Source organism: Puma concolor, chromosome C1 (assembly GCF_028749965.1).
Source record: "Puma concolor isolate L17-30 chromosome C1, mPumCon1.1.hap2, whole genome shotgun sequence".
In the NCBI taxonomy this organism is placed as follows: Eukaryota; Metazoa; Chordata; class Mammalia; order Carnivora; family Felidae; genus Puma; species Puma concolor.
Window position 1 is genome coordinate 185,237,088 of NC_141674.1, and position 22,928 is coordinate 185,260,015.

The window sequence follows — 22,928 nt, forward strand, 5'->3', positions numbered from 1 at the left end:
TTGAAATGTTTTATAAAAAATATTTAATGTCAGTAAAATATACACTAACCAATATATAGAAAAGTCAAAATAATGTAGAAGCTAAAATCTTCTACACACATTATCTCTCTAGCAAGAGAGTGTTTTGTTTTTTTTTAATTTACCATATTACAACAAATGGCCTGTTGCTATTGTATATTCTGTATATGGCATGGCTATGTCTACAGGTATGAAACATCTAGAACAAATCTGAAAAATCCAAACATCAAAGGTGTTTTTAAGTGCTTAGACATTATCATGTTGATAATATAGCCAGATATGACCAAAGTTTTCAAACTTTACCAAGGTATTTGTTGTTTTATAGATACAGCATTTGTTCTATTTACTAGAATTATAAGTCTATCTTACTTAAGTGTGTGTAAATTCATAAGGGAAACCATAGTTTTCTCCTGCATCTCCAATATTTTGGCTACTAGGATTTCTTTAATGCCCTTAAAAAAGCAAAAGCATTTAATGTTAGGCATATCCAAACCCCTCACATTTGTTGTCAGACCACACATAGGGCTAATTGTTTTCTATTATTGGATAAAATAGTTATCCAAGACTCTACTTAACAGAATCAATTAAGGTGGAGTAAGAATTGAATGCTCTGAAATCTTTCCTAGGATGAAAGTGTGGTGTTCGAGAATATCAAGGTTTCAAACCTACAGATGAAGGTTGAGAAAAGCTTCTTCTCACAGAATGTAACCTTGGTTCCTATTAAGAGATTTAAAGAAAACTAGGGTTTTAATGCATTTTAAATGGCTCTTGTAAGTAAGGGAAAGATTTAAAAAATAATACTAACTGGGCCTGGATTCTGAGGAGAGGTGTGCTTTAGGAAATTCGCACTATTAAGAGTATGTAGGCTACCTTAAAACCTATTGCTGGACAAGGAGGAAACCTAGGGCAATAACAAAGACTCACTACAAAGGATCTGAGAATGGCCATATCTAATGGTATTTTCTCAATTATTAGGTTATATTCTTTTGTGTCATTCCTGAACCTTGCTAAAGATATGTTTAAAAGAAAGATTTATGTACTCAGTGATATATAAAATTAGAGTCAGAAAGGCACTTAAGCCTATGGTTAAGAAAGCCACTATCCAGAGAAAATCAAGGAATTATTAATAAACTTTCATATTAATAGAGTAACATTTTATTCTGTTAAGTAAAATATCCAATGAATAGACTCTGTGTTCCAACAAATGATTTTTATTTGATCCACTGCTGAATATAATGATTTTTAGAAGATACTGCTTTGCTCAAGATGGTTGAGAATAGGAAGATTTCAGCTAAGGTGTTTTTATAATGAGTAAATGCCTACTTCAGAGTGTCAGTGTTTAGCCAAATCCTTTTGCCTAAAAAATCTCATCTTTTGTTCTGTCCTCTTCAGATTATCTGAGTTTGAATGTTGTGATTCAAGAAGAATGCATGCATCAAGCCTGAGTTTATCTAATAAAGCTGATTAAAACTTTGGAAGTAGCATGAAGGCTAATCAGTTGCCCAGCCTGAAACTGACAACAGAAAGTTAATGCCAAGTTTGGAAGTTGTTCTTCTAAATACTTAAATAGCAGCTTCTATGTAGTTAAGGGAAATGAACTGAAGCTTCTAAGATAAAGGGCAAAACTTCTCTAAAGAGGCACTGTTGATTATATATTGTGTTTTCCCTAATTTGGGCACAGATGCCACTCTACTGACCTAGCAAGACTCTGAGCATGTCTACTAACAATGTAACAACTTGCCAATGCTAGAATAGGTTAATTATTAGGAGTAAGTCATAAAAACAATGAATAATTTTACAGCGTATCAAACCTAGGTGCTTCTAGGGTTAAAAATGTTTTTAAAATGTGGGGTTACTGAGAGAGTTTATTCGTATCACTTTAGGATACTTTGTGAAGGTACAAAATAGTCTTCCAACCAGAAAAGAACCATTTATAAAGTATTATAAAATATGTTAGTTATCAAAATCAGTGTTTGAGAAAATTCCCTGTAATGACATCAGGCTGTATTTAACTTTAGGCACTGTTACAATTTTTGAGCTAAGTTGATTTTAGTAGGCAATTATGATTATGATCCATTTATCTTAGAAACACACACATTTTATCAGTATAAAGAGTGGCATGAGTTTGGCCCCTTGGATTAGGATGTAAAAAAAGAAAACTTGAATAGCCTTTTCTCAAAATAGCAAATAATACATGTAGGGTCTATACAAACACTGATAAATGCCTACACTGCAGTTATTAGCAAGAAAATGGGAAGGCAGAAGCAAAGCAACCAAAGGTTCATTTGTTTTTGTTGGTAGACTTTATGCTTCCAAAAACATGTGGAAATGTGTCACATTCCCAAAATAAAAAGAGTAGGTGGCTCCACTTACAGGTATCTTTTGCTTATCAGAGGGATTAAAGTTTTCAGGGATAACTTAAAAGGCCTTTCTTCTTACCTTGTGTTCCTTCTTATATTTCTCCGAATGCTGAATTACACAGCACATTTGAAGAAAATTTTTGATTAACATCTAAAAATTAAATTCTATGGCAATTCTGTTTCTCCCTTTTATTAGGAAACTTCATACTTCAGTTACTTGATAAAAGCATGATTAAACAGTTTCGTGTTTATCAGAATTTGTTTACTTTAGAATTGAAATATTTTCTGATTCTGAGTCTGAGATGCTTAAGGGAGTAGAATAGACATTTTGTGTCTAAGATTTAATTTGTGTAAGATTTAATTTTAGTGATTCAATGAAAGATGGTCCATAACTCTTAGAAGGGGCAAAAATTATTTCTGAAAAGTGTTCTCTAGGGATCTTCCCCTCTTAGTTCCCATACTCCCCAGAAATCACTTGCTTCCTTACTGGTGTAATTTATTAGTAATCAAAACTCTGGGTTCTACCACTTAATAGTAATGTCATTTTGGGCAATTCTCTTACTCTTTCAAAGCCTTACTTCTCTTATAAAAAAGTTGTCGATTATTTCTCAAATATATTGAGTGGACAAAATAAGATAATATATGTATTGTGCTTATAAATTATAAAGTGCTATAAAAATAAGTGTTATTCTTGCCTTGGAAGAATACAGTAAGCACAAATGTGATATACTAAGCATGATTTTATAGCAAATTATCAACAGAGTTAATACAGTTTTTATAAGGAATATTATCATGGACTTTAAATAATCTTCAATGACTAAACCAAAGATTTTCTTGAGAATTACCTCATTATTCTATACCAAATTTAGTTTCAAGTTACCAATATTTTAAGACTAATATCTTAAGAATATTCCATAGTTTTGGGGCGCCTGGGTGGCTCAGTCGGTTAAGCGTCCGACTTCGGCTCAGGTCACGATCTCACGGTCCGTGAGTTCGAGCCCTGCGTCGGGCTCTGTGCGGACAGCTCCGAGCCTGGAGCCCGTTTCGGATTCTGTGTCTCCCTCTCTCTCTCTGACCCTCCCCCGTTCATCCTCTCTCTCTCTCTCTCTCTGTCTCAAAAGTGAATAAACGTTAAAAAAAAATAATTAAGAATATTCCATAGTTTTATTAGATGTTATAGTTTTCAAGTTGATATGATTCTGTGGTTTCGTGTTTATAACTTGAGAAAGGGGCTTATCCTTGAACATATTCATTGAACTTATTTATATAGTTGTATCAACGGCTAAACCAGATATCATAAAGCTTCAAGGGCTAAAGTAATAGAGTAATTCAGGCCTATCCCTTATGGCTTAATCCCTTTCAGACTATACTTTTTTGATCTCAGTGTAATGTTACATTCATTTTATAATATTTTAATAGGGTTAACAACATTCCAATTTCCCTGGGACAGTCTAGTTTATGCATACTGTATTATTAGAATTTTGGTTTTGAAAAATAGTCTTTGAATAGAATGGTTTATGGGTCTGTTAATATGATAAACTTGTTGGTTAGTAAGTATATACTTCAAAAATTAGATCATTTTAATTATTTTTAGTGCCCCTTTTCACTTTTTTTTTAAATTTTTAAAAAAAAATTTTTTTTTTTTCAACGTTTATTTATTTTTGGGACAGAGAGAGACAGAGCATGAACGGGGGAGGGGCAGAGAGAGAGAGGGAGACACAGAATCGGAAAGGCTCCAGGCTCTGAGCCATCAGCCCAGAGCCCGACGCGGGGCTCGAACTCACGGACCGCGAGATCGTGACCTGGCTGAAGTCGGACGCTTAACCGACTGCGCCACCCAGGCGCCCCCCCTTTTCACTCTTAAGTGTACTGATTTAATTATGAATATATCATTTCCACATATAAGAAGAACTTGGAGCCCCTAGCAAAGTCAAGAACTTTCTGACTCCTATAAGGAACAGAAGTGAAGCAGAACTTAGTATGATTGGTAAACATCAGAGGGCCTTGTCCACAGTGAAACAGGCTTGATTTCTGTAAATATAATCAAATCAAGTCAGTCTGCTGCTTATCAATGAAGTTGGGAGTGCAATTTCAAAGGAAATAAGTGCTGGAGAATAAGGACTCCTCTAATTCTGAATCCATATAATTGTATTTCAGAGAAGGTTAAGCTAATATTCATATTGGAACTTGGCAAATCTCTGAGTATGTAATTATTTCTGAGAAAAAAAATGTGCATTCTTACACATGACTCTATTCAGATAGACCCTAATTACAACTTTGTCTTATTAAAATATAATGAACTGTACATTATTAATGATAGAGACAAGATTCTTTTGAACTGCATGACTTGAGATTAAATCATGTCAGTGAAAACTATTGTTAGCTACCTTTCCTACATAGAGTATGAAGATGTTTGGTTTGAAGGATGTTTAATAAAGAAAGAGCAAGTGGATGATTTCATATGAAGAAACGACCATTAGAATGCATTTTGGGTTATTTCCCCAAATAATTTATCATTTAGAAGAAAATAGGAAAGCTAAATTCTTGTATTGGGTATACAGCATTTATGAAAAGGTGACAGTGATTTAGAAAGAATTTTCAAGAAGCAAGTGGATGATTAAGATGAGTTGTATAGTGTTAGGTTTATATCCGAAATCAGAGAATCTTTAAAATAAATTTTTAACTTCAAAAATACAAACCTGCTGAAGTTCAACACAGAATGTTTATCTTTCATTATTATTTAGGGTTGCACCTATAAAATCCTTTGAGGAAACAGGATAGCCTTTTTGAAATCAAGAATAAGATATAGAGAGATGTACAAAAAGATGTGTGTTAAGTAGCATTCTCTATAGTTGCATCTGATCTTTAGGAATTAGACACAAAGGTAAGTAACTCTTTTCCTGATCATCATCTTTTAAAATTTCCTTTTATAATCTTTATTTTAAAGCAAAAGAAATTGAAGATTAAAGGATGTAATATTCCACGTTAAGCAAAAGCTATCTTGGCTCTCTTCCAAAATGCTCACTCTGTTATTGGGAACCACTGTGAGAAACGTGGAACTTTGAGTACCAATGAGTTCAGAAATAAAAGGACAGAATCTGTGAAAACTAAGGATTATACTCTCTTAAGCATGAATTAGCTACTTGTAAGCTGGATTCCTTAAGCCAAAACATCTTTCTCCACATTGCCTGATTTTTTTTCATATTAGATTACACTGTTGGAAATTCTATCAAATCAGATTGTTTGGGTTAATAGGAATTCTCTTTATTCCTGTTCTTAGGCAAGTCAAGGCCAGGAAAGATCCTTTTTTTTCCTCTTGCCATTATTCCCCAAATCTAGAAGTCAGGTTAGTATTACTAGGTTTATATATTTAGGCCAGTATAGATAGCTGTTATAGGAATATGCTGTGAATTTAAACATCATTAAATATGTTGAAGCTGGGAAAAACTCTTCCAAAATTAAGTGTATCTGATTGCATTTCTTTTCTTTCAGTTTAGAGCCACATGTGAAAATGAAACCATAAATAATGACTACACAGTAAATATCCTTAAACCCTACCATTTTAAGTACAAGAAAGTTAATTGAGTTGGGTGGATAATAAAAGAGTCAGGGTCTCTAAAAATCTGGAGAAATTCTATACAAAATACAAAATAGAGGTCCCTCAGAATGCTAATAGCCAGAATGGGGGAAAACCAGATGGAGGTCTTTCTCTTTGTTAGCACACTCAGGTTTTTGTTTTTGTTTTTGTTTTAAGTGATTCAAACAACAAGGACATGGTACTTGGAAAACAAGTTGGAAAGTAGATATTCAGATGAATACACAAGGAATTCTTTCCAGATTGGAAGAGGACAACTGGTAGACTTAGGGAATTCATGGGACAGGAAGAGTATAGTTGGAGATTTAGCTTGGAATTTACCAAAGGGAAAACTCCTTTTTAAAGTATTGAAACCTGTCAAAGACAAAGATCTAGAGGAAATGCCACAGAACTTGATAATGGTGAGTAAGGGGAAGAAAATGCTAAGAGCTTTGAGACACTTTGAAGACTTTATACTTTAGAGGAGAATCTTGACTCTCTTATAAAACAAAATAGCAACACAAAAAATTATCATCTTCTCAAAAGCATTACTTTCCCCAGGAAAGAAAAATTCTGAGAGATGTATTTTATCCTCTTTTTCATAAAGGAAGACATAAAGAAAAAAGAGTCTAATCAAAGGACATTCTTATTAGAAATCCTCTCTCTAGGCCTACGGGTATACTGGGATCTTGTAGGACGTCCAAAAGTGTGAGGATCTAGGGCTCTCCAAATTTTCTCTGATGAGAAACAAAAACCAGTCAGTAAAAGGGTTGAAGTGAGGAAAAAAACTGTTAGCAGGTAAGGAAGGGGAGGGATTTAGTTCCTAGGTATAGAATGGCAGCTTCCCATAGCCTTGTTTTCCAAAGGAAAAAAGTACACCAAGATGTTTGATTCATATCCTCTTTAGAGAAATACTAAATGACATTGACTCGTGGGTATATACCTTGACAGAAATGCAAAACTGAGATTAACACATACTAGCCTCACTAAAATTATGTACCAAAATATTAGTAAATAATCAAGTATTGGCTTCTTTTAACTAAGAAATATGCATCAAATGAGTAAAACTGACAAATCAGTAGATGGAAAAATTTTTAATTACATGTTTTAAAAACAAGTCAGATGCCAATATGGTATCACTTACTAGCTTAAATAAAATGTTTTAATGACTATTCAGCCTGTTACTGTGTATCTTAACTTCAATACAGTCAGGCTTGGTAATATATTAGTTGATCCTATTTTAAGCAGCATAACTAAAAAGAATGATAAAACTGGAAAACTTTGATCTGTTAGTTTACAAATTTAAAATTGATGCCTGTTATTTTATTTCTAGATTCTGACAGGTCATAAAGTAGGTATCAAGGTAACCATGAAACTAGTATAACAGAAAACTGAAGGATTATATTACATGGAAAGGACAAAAATGACAATGTGAAATAAAACAAGTGGTCTTGAATGGCACTTGATTTTTGAGAGGAATCATGAGAATGCAGAAAGTATCAGTAAATTTATGCAATACATAAAAGCAAAGAGACAAAAACACATAGAGCAGGTGAAACAAACAGCAATAACTGTAGCTGCTAATCAGAGAGTGGTACTAAACATGGAAGAACAGAAGCTGGTATCATATTTTTTTAGGAATTTATGCACTAGGAATGAAAACACTGAATAGAGTTGAAAGAAACAGCACCAATTATGATTATTATGCCCATTTTTGAAAAATTTGCCTCTTTCTACTGAAGTCTATAGAGATTTCAGAATAAATTTTAGTCAAAGTATAGGTCTAGGGGCCAGCAATTTACTATTTTAACAACAGGGCATGTTGAAACATGATATCAAAGTTGGATTGAATGCCCCTGTAAAGTCTTTTCTAGTCCTTTGATTCTACATTTTAATACTATCCAAGCACTACTTCTGAGAGAGATACAAAGATTTTTTGTGTATGTGACCCCAATTCATTATTTTTTTTTTCCAACGTTTTTTTTTTTTTTTTTTTTTTTTTTTTTTATTTATGGGACAGACAGAGACACAGCATGAACGGGGGAGGGGCAGAGAGAGAGGGAGACACAGAATCGGAAACAGGCTCCAGGCTTCGAGCCATCAGCCCAGAGCCTGACGCAGGGCTCGAACTCACGGACTGTGAGATCGTGACCTGGCTGAAGTCGGACGCTTAACCGACTGCGCCACCCAGGCGCCCCTCATTATTTTTTTTAAATACACCACAAACCCATGAAACACACTCCTACATCTGGGACTTACGTATAAATTTGTTTGAAAATATTGTACTGTCATTATTGGCAGAAATTTATAAAGCATTGTTACAAACTAAATCATACCTCTTTTTCTAAGCCATTCTTGTGAAATTGGCTGACAGGAAAGAAATTAAAGTCTTAATTTTCCAAGATCCTTTATTTTTTGACATGCTACCATCTTTCTATCTCTGATTATATTAGAGATTTGGGGAAAACAGGTTGCAAAGTTATTTGTGATTTTGGTACATGTGATGATACTAATATTTGTATTATCCATTTCACTCTAACCCAGTGAATTTCCTCAGATGTCTTCAGATTGGCCTTTCAAAATAGAACTAAATAGAAACTTTTCAAATTTATCTATAGATGATATACTACAAAAAAGAGAAAAATAAAATGGCTTTTACTTAGTTATATAAGGAGAATTTTTATCCTCTCAATCTGGTTTTAGAAATAACCTGTTTGGGCTATCAAACTAGGTCGTAAAGAAAGTTGATGATGTCCTCCATATATTCTGGTTGACAGTGATTTCCACAGTTTTAATTAGCTTCACAAAATGAAGCTAAATTCTAAGAAAGTATGTATATGAATTGTATGTATATATAATGTGTATGTGTGTATAATCTATATGTGTGTGTGTGTACGTAGTATATGTGTGTACGCAGATCTCTATAGTTTTGTGGAAGAAACACACTTGGGTATCAATTATTATCAAAATTCCTTATCCAATAATAAATCATTAACTTTTATTAACAGTCCAGGATTTGTTTAGCATCATGTTAAACATTTTGAAAATCAAGGAGAGTGCTATTAAAATATCTCTAACATCAGTGGTTAATCATTTTTACTTACAGAACAAAAACTTTTGAAATTTCATTGTGGGACTTATTAGTCTATTTATATTTCTAAAAACAGAATAATTAATGTGCATGGAATACCTGTAGGCTAATATATAATCATATAGTCCTACTGTTCATTATGGTTTCAAAAGAAACACCTTATTTGACTCATCAGGAAAATCTTTGGGATCTAAGTCTTATTATTTCTGCTTATGCTGTTGAACATGTTATACATTTGGGCATAGAAAAGGAGAGAGGAGAGATAAATTAGGGTAATGCCAATATTTATGGATTTTCCTCTTCTCACCTAAAATTAGGAAGTCAAGTAAAAGAATTGCAAATGAATGTAAAGTGGATTTTTTTATACTATTACAGAAATTACAGTGATGAAAACAATTTGTAACTTTTGAACAATGGCTTTTCCTCCCTACCTATTTTCTAATTTTATAATAAGATTGGCTTTAGAATCAGAATTTAAAGTTTTCCTTTGGTGTAAGAAATAGCTTTGCTTTTTATGAAAATAACTCTTTTGAAATATTAATAACATATAATTGAATATATTGGTAACATATAAGAATAAAAAGTCAAAATATTAAAGCAGTAGAGGATACCAAAATATAGTGGGGTATCAGTCAGTATTATGGGATGTCAGAGGTGAGCCCTTCTTTTATCAAAACAATTCTACTAGGTGAACCGTATTATATAAATTTGGGTACCAAATGGCTTATATTATAAAAGGCTTCAGCATTATCACAAATATTAGAGTAAAAATTTAATATAGTCAAATTAATCATATGAAAAGTTAAGAAAACTGATCATGTTGAAGTGTTTCTAATATTTGGAAAATGTTATAAAAAAGTACAAATATTACTCAAATTTTGAAAACCATGGCAGAAGCAAAATTAAATAAGGAATAGCAATAATAAATAAAAACTCAGTCAAAAACATATTAAATGACAAAATAGCCAGTATTAGAACTGAATCATTAAGATCAAATGTACTTATACCACAAGGCATGAAAGTATTAAAAATTCTATTAGCATTAGAGAGGACTCTTATCCTAAATACTAAAATAAATAGTAATGACTATTAAACATTACTCCTAAAAGATTGAGAGGAAAAGAAATAACACAAAGCAGAGAAAATGAAAGACACCTCACTATTCCCAATGTGGTTATTATTTATGGAATGGATAAAACATGTAGAAAATGTCACTACAGTTAGATTAACACATAAACAAACCAACATGCCACAACTACCTAAATAGTTTTGTAGAACAGCTGAAAAAGCAAATTTCATCGAATTTAGACAGCTTATAATGGAATAAATAAGTATGGCGAGGTATTAACTAACCCTAAGTGTCACAATGGGCAGCTTCTAGACGGTTCGTTGAAGCTGGATCTTGGCCACACAAGGATCATTGGACAAGAAATCAGTTGAGCTGGACTAGAGCTGCCCAGTTGTCTTAATAATGAATGCTCCACACTGTCTGTTAAGTAAAAAGAGAGAAAATGTAGATCAGAAATGAACAGGAAAGAAAAAACAAATTAGAGTAAATGAATGTAGGACATCAATGAACATTTACACAATACTTGCAGAACATGTGTACTAATTTTATTGAATATTAAGAAGTGAGAGAAGTTGAATAGTATCAGTCCTCCAACTTTGTTCTTTCCCTTTAACACTGTGATGGCTATTCTGGTTTTTTTGCCTTTCCGTGTAAACTTTAAAATCAGTTTGTCAATATCCACGAAATAACTTGCCGAGATTTTGACTAGGATTCTGTTGAACCTGTAGATAAAGTTGGGAAGAATTGACATCTTGACAATATGATGTCTTCCTATCCATACACATGGACTATTTCTCCATTTATTTAATTCTTTGATTTCTTTTATCAGAGTTTTATACTTTTTCTCATCTAGATCTTGTACACATTTTGTTAGATTTATACCTAAGTATTTCATTTTTAATTTATTGCTGGTAAGCAGAAAAGCAATTGACTTTTGCATATTAACCGTGTATCCTACAGCCTTGCTATAATTGCTTATTAGTTCCAGAAGTTTCTTGGTCAATTCTTTTGGATTTTCTACATAGACAATCATGTCATCTGCAAACAAAGGCAGTTTTATTTCTGCCTTCCCAATCTGTATACTTTTGTTTCCTTTTCTTGTCTTTCTGCATTAGCTAGGACTTCCAGTACAGTGTTGAAATGGAGAAATGAAATGGACATTCTTGCCTTGTTCCCCATTACTAATTTTAATACATTTAAAAACAGCTTTGAGTCCACCAAGTATTCACACAAGAAAATTTTTTTTTTAATGTAACATTACATTACAAGCAAATTAGGATTAGGAAAAGACTATAGGCTCAGCTGAATGTAATCTTAAGGGTGGTCTTACTAACTATACATACAGCACTTCAAATATTATTTTTCAAGTGTAATGTTCAATAAATGCTTGGTGAAATGAACTACTGAGAATGAAAATGTTACTTAAAACTTGTCATATGGTAGAGTCCATATGACATGTTTATGCAAGGGCCAACTTATTTATGTGATTTATTAATTAGCTAATGGCCCATAGTTTATTTAGATTCTGCCAGATTTGACAGTACCTACAAATATGAGCAAAAACAGTAATGTATAGTTTTTATCCATAATAATTTAAAGTTTTATTTTAGCTATAGTTTTTATTTCAATCTCAATTAAATCTTTGTCAAGATTAGAAAGGTAAACAAACTGATTTGACTTTGACTCTTTTTAAAGAAACTTTCTTGGGGCGCCTGGGTGGCGCAGTCGGTTGAGCGTCCGACTTCAGCCAGGTCACGATCTCGCGGTCCGTGAGTTCGAGCCCCGCGTCGGGCTCTGGGCTGATGGCTCAGAGCCTGGAGCCTGTTTCCAATTCTGTGTCTCCCTCTCTCTCTGCCCCTCCCCCGTTCATGCTCTGTCTCTCTCTGTCCCAAAAATAAAAAAATAAACGTTGAAAAAAAAAAGAAACTTTCTTAAAGAGCATTCAAAAAAGGAAAAAAAAAAAACCCCAACAGATAGAAAGTGAAAATAAAGGAGTTGAGGTAATCTGCAGGTAGTATACGCACAAGGAAATGATGTAAATTGGTATATATGAAAAAGACCAAATTGACAGTATAAAAGAGAAAATATATCCTATAAATATTTTTCAAGTAAAAATTGTTTTAGCCAATTTTTAAAGTTGAGAGAGGAGGGTTTTAAATAAATCCTGGTTAAAATTTTCAGAATGACATAAAGGTCTTTTCCTTAAAGGTTTACAACATGAAACAGGAGGCTTTTTCCATCTTGCAATGAAAAGCTAATAGAGTTCAGGTTAAGAACATTTCATTGCAGAAAGAATGAAGGAAGATAAGGTGGTTAGCAGTTTGCAAATACTTTAAGCTCTGTCCCTAATGTGTTTATTCTGAAGTTTTAAAGATCAGCAACAATTACATGCTTTTAAACAATACTGTTTCATGAAAGGTATAACTAAAGTCTGAAGTATTCAAGAAAGAATGGCTAAGTGAATATATAAGAGATTTCAGTGTATTTTTATCTGATTTAGTTGTGTGGAGAAAACTAACTCAAATTGATAGAAACTTATCTTAAGTCTGAGTAATGGAAAAGTAAGCAAAAATAACTGCTTTGGTAATGCAAAGCTACAGAAGACATTTCTAAGTGGACCACTAATGTACAGCATTACTATACTGTGACTATAATGTAGGTGACTATAATTAATAATACTGTATTGCATATTGGAAAGCTGCTGAGAAAGTAGATCTTAAGAAATTTCTTACCACAAGGAAAAAATTTGTTAAGTATGTGAAGTTTTGTGGATGTTAACTAGACTTACTGTGATGACCATTTCATAATATATACATACACTGTACACCTGAAACTAATAATGTTATATGTCAATTATATCTCATTGCTATTTCTGTCACATATTACTTATTGTGTTGTTCTCAGATGTTTTGTGGTTTTTGCCTTCATAAAATTTTCTCCTGAGATCATCATCAGCTAAGATGTTTGGTAATATTTACATGCGTGGAAAAAAAAATGGAAGAGTAGAGAGTGGTCTTAGCTCATGCTGTGGTTTGAGAAGGAGTAGGCGTTGTCTTGCCCAGGACAGAGAGCCCTTAGGCATCATCATCTAGGCTATAACAACCTTTTGTTGCCATTTCAGTAGGCAACTCTGCCTATTAGGGGTCAGTCTCTCAATACTTCTGCCCTGCACAATGCTCTCCTTTCTTATACATAATTCATTATAGTCAGTGACATTTGTCCAGGACCACTTTATTGAATTTATAGAGATTTATGTTGTGACCAAAATATTACCAACTTTTGTAAATGTTAGAAAAGAAATAGCTTTCTCTTTGCAAGGCACAAAATTCAATATGTATTATTTATATATGTCTTTAGATCTTATTTATCCAAACATGAGTTATGATTATGATATTAAAGTTTCCTATCACAGCTGTGTTTCTTTCTCTTGGTATTTCTAACAGTTTTTACTTTGTATATATTTTTTAAGTTTTTAAATTTTTATTAAGTAATCTCTACACCCAAGATGAGCTTGAATTCATGATCTCGAGATCAAGAGTCGCATGCTCTTCTGACTGAGCCAGGCAGGCAACCCTACTTTATAGTTTTGATGTTACATTATTAGACTTACTTATTCATTTTAGATTTAACTTTTTATCACAACAAACTAATCTTCCCTGTCTTGTTTAATGCTTTTTACTTTGAAATTTACTTTCTTATTAGTATCATCTTGGGTTTTTCCTACTATTGTTCACATTTGCCTGATATATCTTGGCTTGAAACAATCTGGAGTACATAGCACTTTTGAAATTAATTTTTATTTTTGTTAAAGTAACTATAGGGGTGCCTGGGTGGCTCAGTCAGTTAAGTGTCTGACTTTGGCTCAGGTCATGATCTCATGGGTTGTGAGTTTGAGCCCTGCATCAGGGTCTGTGTTGACATTGTGGAGCCTGCTAGGGATTCTCTCTCTCTCCCTTTCTCTGCCCCTCCATGCTCATGCTCTCTAAATAAATAAATAAATAAATAAATAAATAAATAATAAGGTAATTACATACTTAGTTTTAAAAATCGAATAGTGGTTAAAGGGAAAAATGGCTTCAACACATTAGCCCTCCCCTGCCACTCCACTCCTGTCCCACTTCACTTTTTCAGAGATGGCCACATTGATTTGTTTAAGTTGTTTCTTCTAGTATTTGTTTCCCTATTTCTATCTATATTAACTGAACAATTTCATTCATTATTTAACGACTTCTTTATGGTAGATAAGGATTTTAACTCTTTTATATCTTTTATTACATCTCTTTTATTGCCTTGCCCATCCTTTTTATATCATAAGTTTTGCTTAAATTTGTTAATTATTTTTTTTCTAAATTTTTTTTAACGTTTATTTATTTTTGAGACAGAGACAGGGCATGAGCGGGGGAGGGGCAGATAGAGAGGGAGACACAGAATCGGAAGCAGGCTCCTGGCTCTGAGCCATCATCCCAGAGCCTGACGCGGGGCTTGAACTCACGTACTGCGAGATCGTGACCTGAGCTGAAGTTGGATGCTTAACCGACTGAGCCACCCAGGCGCCCCAAATTTGTTAATTATTTTAATTATTATGCTTAAGTAAATACTACTCACTAATAAGCCAAGTGGTGCATTATAATTACATTTTCTTTCTTGAACACCTTTTGGGTTTTCACTAATTTCTTCATTTCCCCCATTCATTTAGTTTTATTCAGACCTAAAGTCAAGTCTCTCCATATCTTTAAACAGCTCTGTAAGATACTTAATACAAGTTACTACACAAATAAAACTTATTTTTCCTGCAGAGAACAATCTAATTCTGGACTGATTGCTCTTTAAACCATCTAAACAGCCATCATCCCAAGACCTCTTTTTGTTTTCATCCTTAGCCTCTGCCTTGCATTAGATGTTTGTTTCATTTTCATTTTCTGCTTTTTTGTTTTTATCCCATGTCTTTTCCTAGTTTATTCTCTTGTTTTGGTGAAATACACATTTAGTAGCACCCCAAGAAAGGATGCACGTGAGGTAAATTGAGACTCTACTGTATGAAAATATATTTTTTCATTTATACTTGTCTATTATAGAATCCTAGATTAAAACTTTCATTAAATATTTTTAAAGCTTTGCTCCATTGTTTTCTAGCTTTCAGTGTTGCTGATTCTTAGTCTGTGATCTGTTTTCTCGCTTAGGTTTATTTTTTAAATCCCTGCCATTCTGAAATTTCAGAATAATAAAAATAAAATTCAGAATAATGTGCCTGAACTGTGAGTCTTTTACAGCAATTGTGCGAAGTAGTTGGTAGGCCCTTTTATTTATTTATTTATTTATTTATTTATTTATTTATTTAGAGAGGGCACAAGTGAGCTAGGAGCAGAGAGAGAGAGAGACACTCCCAGGAAGGGCAGAGGGAGAGAGGAGAGAGGGAGAGAGAGACAGAAAGCCGGGCTCAACTGAAGCAGAGCTCATGTTTTACCTGATGGGGGCTCATGTTCATCTGATGTGGAGCTCGAGCTCACCTGATGCAGGGCTTACCCGATGTGGGACTTGAATTCATGAACCCGATGCAGGGCTTACCTGATGTGGTACTCAAACTCACAAACCATGATATCATTACCTGAGCCAAAATCAGATGCTTAACAACTGAGCCACCAAGGCGTCCCTAGGGCCTTTTAATCTAGAGATTCTTGTCCTTAACTTCCTAGGGAATTTTCTTGTGTTAACTTTTTGCTAATTTCCTTCAAACCATTTTCTTTTTCTGGAATTAATATTTGACTTCTTGGATCAATCTAATTTTATCTTTTTCTCTATTATTATTTACCTCTTTTTCTATTTTCTGAAAGCTTTTGATTGTAATGTTTAACCCTTTCACATTTGATTTATTTCAGCTACCTCATTAGTGTAAAAACTAATAAAATTTGAGTAAGGTATATAGTTAGGTTAAGAGGACATATCAGCGTTCATTTTCTCTACCAATGCCCTCCAGTCAAAGAACAGGAGGGTGAAGGATATACAGAAACTCTATTATTTCTATAACTTTTCTGTAAATCGGAAATTGCTTCAAAATACAAAGTTAAGGGGCGCCTGGGTGGCGCAGTCGGTTAAGCGTCCGACTTCAGCCAGGTCACGATCTCGCGGTCCGTGGCTTCGAGCCCCGCATCGGGCTCTGGGCTGATGGCTCAGAGCCTGGAGCCTGTTTCCGATTCTGTGTCTCCCTCTCTCTCTGCCCCTCCCCCGTTCATGCTCTGTCTCTCTCTGTCCCAAAAACAAATAAAAAACGTTGAAAAAAAATACAAAGTTAAAAAAAAGTTAAAAGGAGCAATATGTTTGATAAAAATGAAGTGTTTGCTAGGATGTCTATGCATGGAACACTTCTTATTTTCTCTTATCTTTAAGTGGATATTAATTATAGTTTGATATTTTCTTCTGCTCTCTGCATTATATGTTTCTTTCTGTTTATTATGATCTCTCATTCTGAAGGTTTTCTTCTAACGTGACTGCATATCCATATTTAAGGAAGAAGCACTAAAATCCTAATGGGAAGTTCTTTGTGTGTGGATAGTTTTATCAATGAGCTTTACTGTTAGGGATTTCATAGGGCCAGCTAAGTTTTTCTCTTGTTAGAAAGCATGCTTCTGTTAGACTCCTGGATTTGCTTATTTAGGTAATTTACTTCTCATGCTTAAAGTGATCAAGGTTAATAGTACCAGTAATCAGATATACTGGCATCTTGTATCCCTTGAAATGATACACTGAGAAGGGCACATCACTTCTGTGATATTTTTTCCCCAAATGCATAACTTCTATTTTTTTTTTTAGGTTTTATTTTTTTTAAAGTAATTTCTACATCCAACGTGAGACTCAAATTTATAACCATGAGATCAAGAGTCACGTGCTGTACCAACTGAGCCAGCTAGGCACCCCTGCATAACTTCTTTTTAATCAAGAGAAAATACCAGACAAACTCATATTGACGGATTATCAACAAAATAACTGACCAGTAGTCTTTAAAAGTATCAAGGTCATGAAAGACAGGGAAAGACTGTAAATTTCACAGATTGGAGGAGAGTAGGAGAGATGACAAATTAATGTAATGTGGGATTCTTGGGTTAGATCCTGGAGCAGAAAAAGAACATTTGTGGAAAACTGGTGAAGTTTAAATAGTGCTTGTAGTTTATAATATTATACTATTGCTAATTTTTGTTTTTCCTAATTGTTCTATGATTACATAAATTGTTAAATTAGGATAAGTTGGGTGAAGGGATACATAAACTCTTATTTTTTGCAACTTTTCTTTAACTCTAAAATTATTTAAAAATAAATGGTTAACAAAAAGTTAAAAGGACCAGGATGTTTGAAGGAGAGAAATGGATATTTCCCAGCATATTTATACATGGATTGTCTCTCATTAATTAGGCTTGAAGGATGGTGAATCCTTTTTGACTTTTAAATTCAAACAAATCAAGCGTATTTTTATTTTTGTTTTACTATTAAAATGTGTGTTCATTCTTTTTGTCTTTTTCTGTATTCCTTTTGAGAGTTACTCCTTTTTTGGCTGGACTTGTGTCTGTTCTCTCTATTCTAGCATTTTATTTTTCATCATTTTATCCTTCATGTTATTTTCCTCTGTATTCTGGGAAGATTTCAAAAAATTCTTTCTACATCAAGGAATTATTTTTATGTAGTAATTACTGGTCCTTTACAGCCAAGACAAATTTGATTTTTTCCATCATATCAATAGTTTCATATGGTGTCTTCTTACACTGACTAGCAACCATTTCATCTTTCCTGTTTTTCAGTCTGTAATTACTAGGAACATGGGATATGTTTTTATAACTTTATTTAATTTCCTCTTGTATATATGTTCTTATGCATATATACATATATATGCTATTTATCCTTGCCTTCAATGTAGTGCCATATACAAAAATATTTTCATGGGACCCATATAATGTATACTTTTCTGTTTAACTTATCCTTGAATGTAGATCTATCCATGAAAATTCTAAAAGATCCATTTCATGAGTTCTTGTTTCTCTTACCGTCCTCTGTCCCATCTCTTAGGTTTGTAGCAAGAAAGAGGCTTGGTACACATACAACCTATGCAATTTCTAGTGCCTCTAGATCGGTAATCTTTTTTGCTTCTGCTGCCTAGTTCTCTGTTGAGTAACATAATTTATTCTGCAGAATCTGAGACTATGTATAGTTTGACTTTGTACAGTACATAAAAATTTATACCCTCCTGTATGTTCATAGCTGCAAAGCACAGACTTTTCCTGTCCCTGCCCTCTACAATGCAGTGCTTTACAGTTGTCATCCTCTACTCTGAGGACTTGCTGAATATGTGGAAATTTTAGTCTCTAAATTGCTTTATGAGAAGTGTTAATGATACCGAAATGACGAAATGTTTAGGAAGAAGATAGTAATGGAATGATTCTGTAAAGTAAAGGTAAGTTGCTAATTTTTAGTTTAAGTGTACGTTATGGTTCTCTGAGCTAGAAACAGACAGTGGTAACAGGTCAAGTCCTTTTCTAATTTACTTTTGAATCACAGTGTCTTTCTAAAAGGTAACATATAATACATAAATAGCTGTTTTTTTCATTCAAGTCCAATCGGTGCTTTAATTAGAAGAAATTCCTCAGGGGTACCTGGTGGCTCAGCCTGTTAAACATCCAACTCTTGATTTCGGCTCAGGTCATGATCTCACGGTTTGTGAGATCAAGCCCTGTGTTGGGCTCTGCACTGACAGTGTGGAGCCTGCTTGGGATTTTCTCTCTCCCTCTTTCTCTGCCCCTCCCCTGCTTGTACGTGCTCTCTTTCTCTCAAAAATAAATAACCATTCTCCCTTCAAAATGACAAAATGAGGAATTCACCCCAAGAGAAAGAGCACGAAGAAATGACAGCCAGGAATTTAACCAACACAGATATAAGCAAGATGTCTGAACCAGAATTTAGAATCACAATAATAAGAATACTAGCTGGAGTCTTCTGCAGAGATAAAAGAAGTAAAAAATAGCCAGAATGAAATTAAAAATGCTATAACTGAGCTGCAATCATGATGGATGCAGCGGCGGCAAGGATGGATGAAGCAGAACAGAGACTCAGCGATATAGAGGACAAATTTATAGAGAATAATGAAGCAGAAAAAAAAGAGGGAGATTAAGGCAAAAGAGCACGATTTAAAAATTAGAGAAATCAGTGACTCATTAAAAAGGAACAACATCAGAATCATAGGGGTCCCAGAAAAGAAAGAGAGAGAAATAGGGGTAGAAGGGTTATGTGAGCAAATCATAGTGGAAAACTTTCCTAACTTGGGGAAAGACACAGACATCAAAATCCAGGAAGCACAGAGGAACCCCATTAGATTCAACAAAATCTGACCATCAACAAGGCATATCATAGTCAAATTCACAAAATACTCAGGCAAGGAGAGAATCATGAAAGCAGCAACGGAAAAAAAGTCCCTAACCTACAAGGGAAGACAGATCAGGTTTGCAGCAGACCTATCCACAGAAACTTGGCAGGCCAGAAAGGAGTGGCAGGATATATTCAGTGTGCTGAATCAGAAAAATATGCAGCCAAGAATTCTTTATCCAGCAAGGCTGTCATTCAAAATAGAAGGAGAGATAAAAAGTTTCCCAGACAAACAAAAATTAAAGGAGTTTGTGACCACTGAACCAGCCCTGCAAGAATTTTAAGGGGGACTCTCTGAGGGGAGAGAAGATGAAAACATATATATTTTACATATATATATAGAAAGGACCAGAGAACACCACCAGAAACCCCAACTCTACAAGCATCAAAATGGCAATAAATTCATATCTTTCAGTAGTCACTCTAAACGTCAATGGACTCAATGCTCCAATCAAAAGACATAGGGTAACAGAATGGATAAGAAAACAAGATCCATTGATATGCTGTTTACAGAAGACCCACTTTAGACCTAAAGACACCTTCAGATTGAAAATAAGGGGATGGAGAACCATCTATCATGCTCACGGTCAACAAAAGAAAGCCGAAGTAGCCATACTTATATCAGACAATCTAGACTTTAAAATAAAGACTGTATCAAGAGATGCAGAAGGGCATTATATCATAATCAAGGGGTCTATCCACCAAGAAGACCTAACAATTGTAAACATTTATGCACCAAATGTGAAAACACCCAAATATATAAATCAGTTAATCACAAACATAAAGAAACTCATTGATAGTAATACCATAATAGTAGGAAACTTCAACACCCCACTCACAGCAATGGACAGATCATCTAATCAAAAAATCAACAAGGAAACAATGGCTTTGAATGACACACTGGACCAGATGGACTTAACAGATATATTCAGAACATTTCATCCTAAAGCAGCAGAATATACATTCTTCTCCAGTGCACATGGAACGTTCTCCAGAATAGACCATATACTGGGACACAAATCAGCCCTAAGTAAGTACAAAAAGATTGAGATCATACCGTGCATATTTTCAGACCACAACACTATGAAACTCGAAATCAACCAGAGGAAAAAATTTGGAAAGGTAACAAATACTTGGAGACTGAAGAACATCCTACTAAAGAATGAATGGGCTAACCAAGCAGTTAAAGAGGAAATGAAAAAGTATATGGAAGTCAATGAAAATGATAACACCACAACTCAAAACCTCAGGGATGCAGCAAAGGCAGTCATAAGAGGAAAGTATATAGCAATCCAGGCCTTCCTAAAGAAGGAAGAAAGATCTCAGATACACAACCTAACCTTATGCCTTAAAGAGCTGGAAAAAGAACAGCAAATAAAACCCAAAACCAGCAGAATACAGGAAATAACAAAGATTAGAGCAGAAATTAATGCTATTGAAACAACAACAACAACAACAAAAAACAGTAGAACAGATCAATGAAACCAGAAGCTGGTTCTTTGAAAGAATTAACAAAATTGAGAAACCACTAGCCAGTTTGATTAAAAAGAAAAAGGAAAGGACCCAAATAATAAAATCAAGAATGAAAGAGGAGAGATCACAACCAACACAGCATAAATAAAAACAATAATAAGAGAATATTATGAGCAATTATATGCCAATAAAATGGGCAATCTGGAAGAAATGGACAAATTCCTAGAAACATATACACTACCAAAACTGAAACAAGAAGAAATAAAAAATTTGAACAGACCCATAACCAGGAAGGAAATCGAATTAGTAATAAAAAATCTGCCAAAAAACAAGAGTCCAGGGCCAGATGGCTTTCCAGGGGAATTCTACCAAACATTTAAGGAAGAGTTAACACCTATTCTCTTGAAGCTATTCCAAAAAATAGAAATGGAAGGAAAACTTCCAAATTCTTTCTATGAAGCCAGCATGACCTTGATTCCGAAACCAGACAGAGACCCCACTAAAGAGGAGAACTATAGGCCAATTTCCCTGATGAAAATGGATGCAAATATCCTCAACAAGATATTAGCCAACTAGATGCAACAACACATTAAAAAAATTACTCACCATAACCAAGTGGGATTTATACCTGGGATGCAGGGCTGGTTCAATATCTGCAAAACAATTAACATGATTCATCACATCAATAAAAGGACAAGAACCACATGATCCTCTCAATAGATAAAGAGAAAGCATTTGACAAAATACATCATCCTTTCTTGTTAAAAACCCTCAAGAAAGTAGGGATAGAAGGAGCATACCTCGAGATCATAAAAGCCATATATGAATGACTCAATGCTAATATCATCCTCAATGGGGAAAAACTGAGAGCTTTCCCCCTAAGGTTAGGAACGCGACAGGGATGTCCACTGTCGCCACTGTTATTCAACATAGTATTGGAAGTCTTAGCCTCTGCAATCAGACAACTCCAAATCAGCCAGGAGGAGGTCAAACTTTCACTCTTCATAGATGACATGATACTCTATATGGAATACCCAAAAGATCCCACCAAAAAACTAGAATTGATTCATGAATTCAGCAAAGTTGCAGGATATAAAATCAACACACAGACATCGGTTGCATTCCTATACACCAACAATGAAGCGACAGAAAGAGAAATCAAGGAATTGATCCCATTTACAGTTGCACCAAAAACCATAAAATACCTAGGAATAAATCTCACCAAAGAGGTGAAAAATCTATATACTGAAAACTACAGAAAGCTTATAAGAGAAATTGAAGAAGACACACAAAAAAAATGGAAAAAGATTCCATGCTCCTGGATAAGAAGAACAAATATTGTTAAAATGTCGGTACTACCCAAACAATCTACATATTCAATGCAATCCCTATCAAACTAACACCAGCATTCTTCCCAGAGCTAGAACAAATAATCCTAAAATTTGTATGGAAACAGAAAAGACCCCGACTAGCCAAAGCAATCTTGAAAAAGAAAACCAAAGCAGGAGGCATCACAATCCCAGACTTCAAGCTATACTACAAAGCTGTACTCATTAAGACAGTATGGTACTGGCCCAGGAAAAATAAATAACCATTAAAAAAAGAAGAAGAAATTCCTCATAGGCTGGCAAATAGTTAAATATTATTAACATTAAATATTTTCATGAATAGCTATTATACATTGGAATTAAATAAAATGAACATTAAAGGTGAACTTAAAACTATAATTTCCCCAGTTTCTAGTATTTCAATTAATCCTCATAACAAATTTATTGGACACATATTAATGCAAAAATGGAAAAACTGTAAAACATAAACACTTCATAATTTTCCACTTACACATTTCTTACCCTGGGATTTGATACTGATCTTAAAAGCATAATAGTTCAAATGCCCAGATACACAAAGATTTTCCTTTTGTTTTTTCCTGTAGTCTAGCTC

The 22,928-nt window shown here is 34.1% G+C and overlaps 1 protein-coding gene across 2 annotated transcripts in view; it reads right to left on the reverse strand.

Annotated features, from left to right (window-relative positions):
* BOLL (boule RNA binding protein) overlaps positions 1-22,928 on the reverse strand; it is a 61,709-nt gene that overhangs the window by 9,560 nt on the left and 29,221 nt on the right. Inside the window, exon 11 of one of the 2 annotated variants that reach the window (XR_015255413.1) lies at positions 10,397-10,532. Coding sequence is in view for 1 of the 2 variants with exons in the window: in XM_086719219.1 (XP_086575345.1) it covers positions 10,509-10,532 (24 nt within the window). In the remaining variant the exon portion in view is untranslated. Of the gene's footprint in view, positions 1-10,203; positions 10,533-22,928 lie in introns of those variants that run through there. The other variant, XM_086719219.1, reaches the window with a different exon arrangement.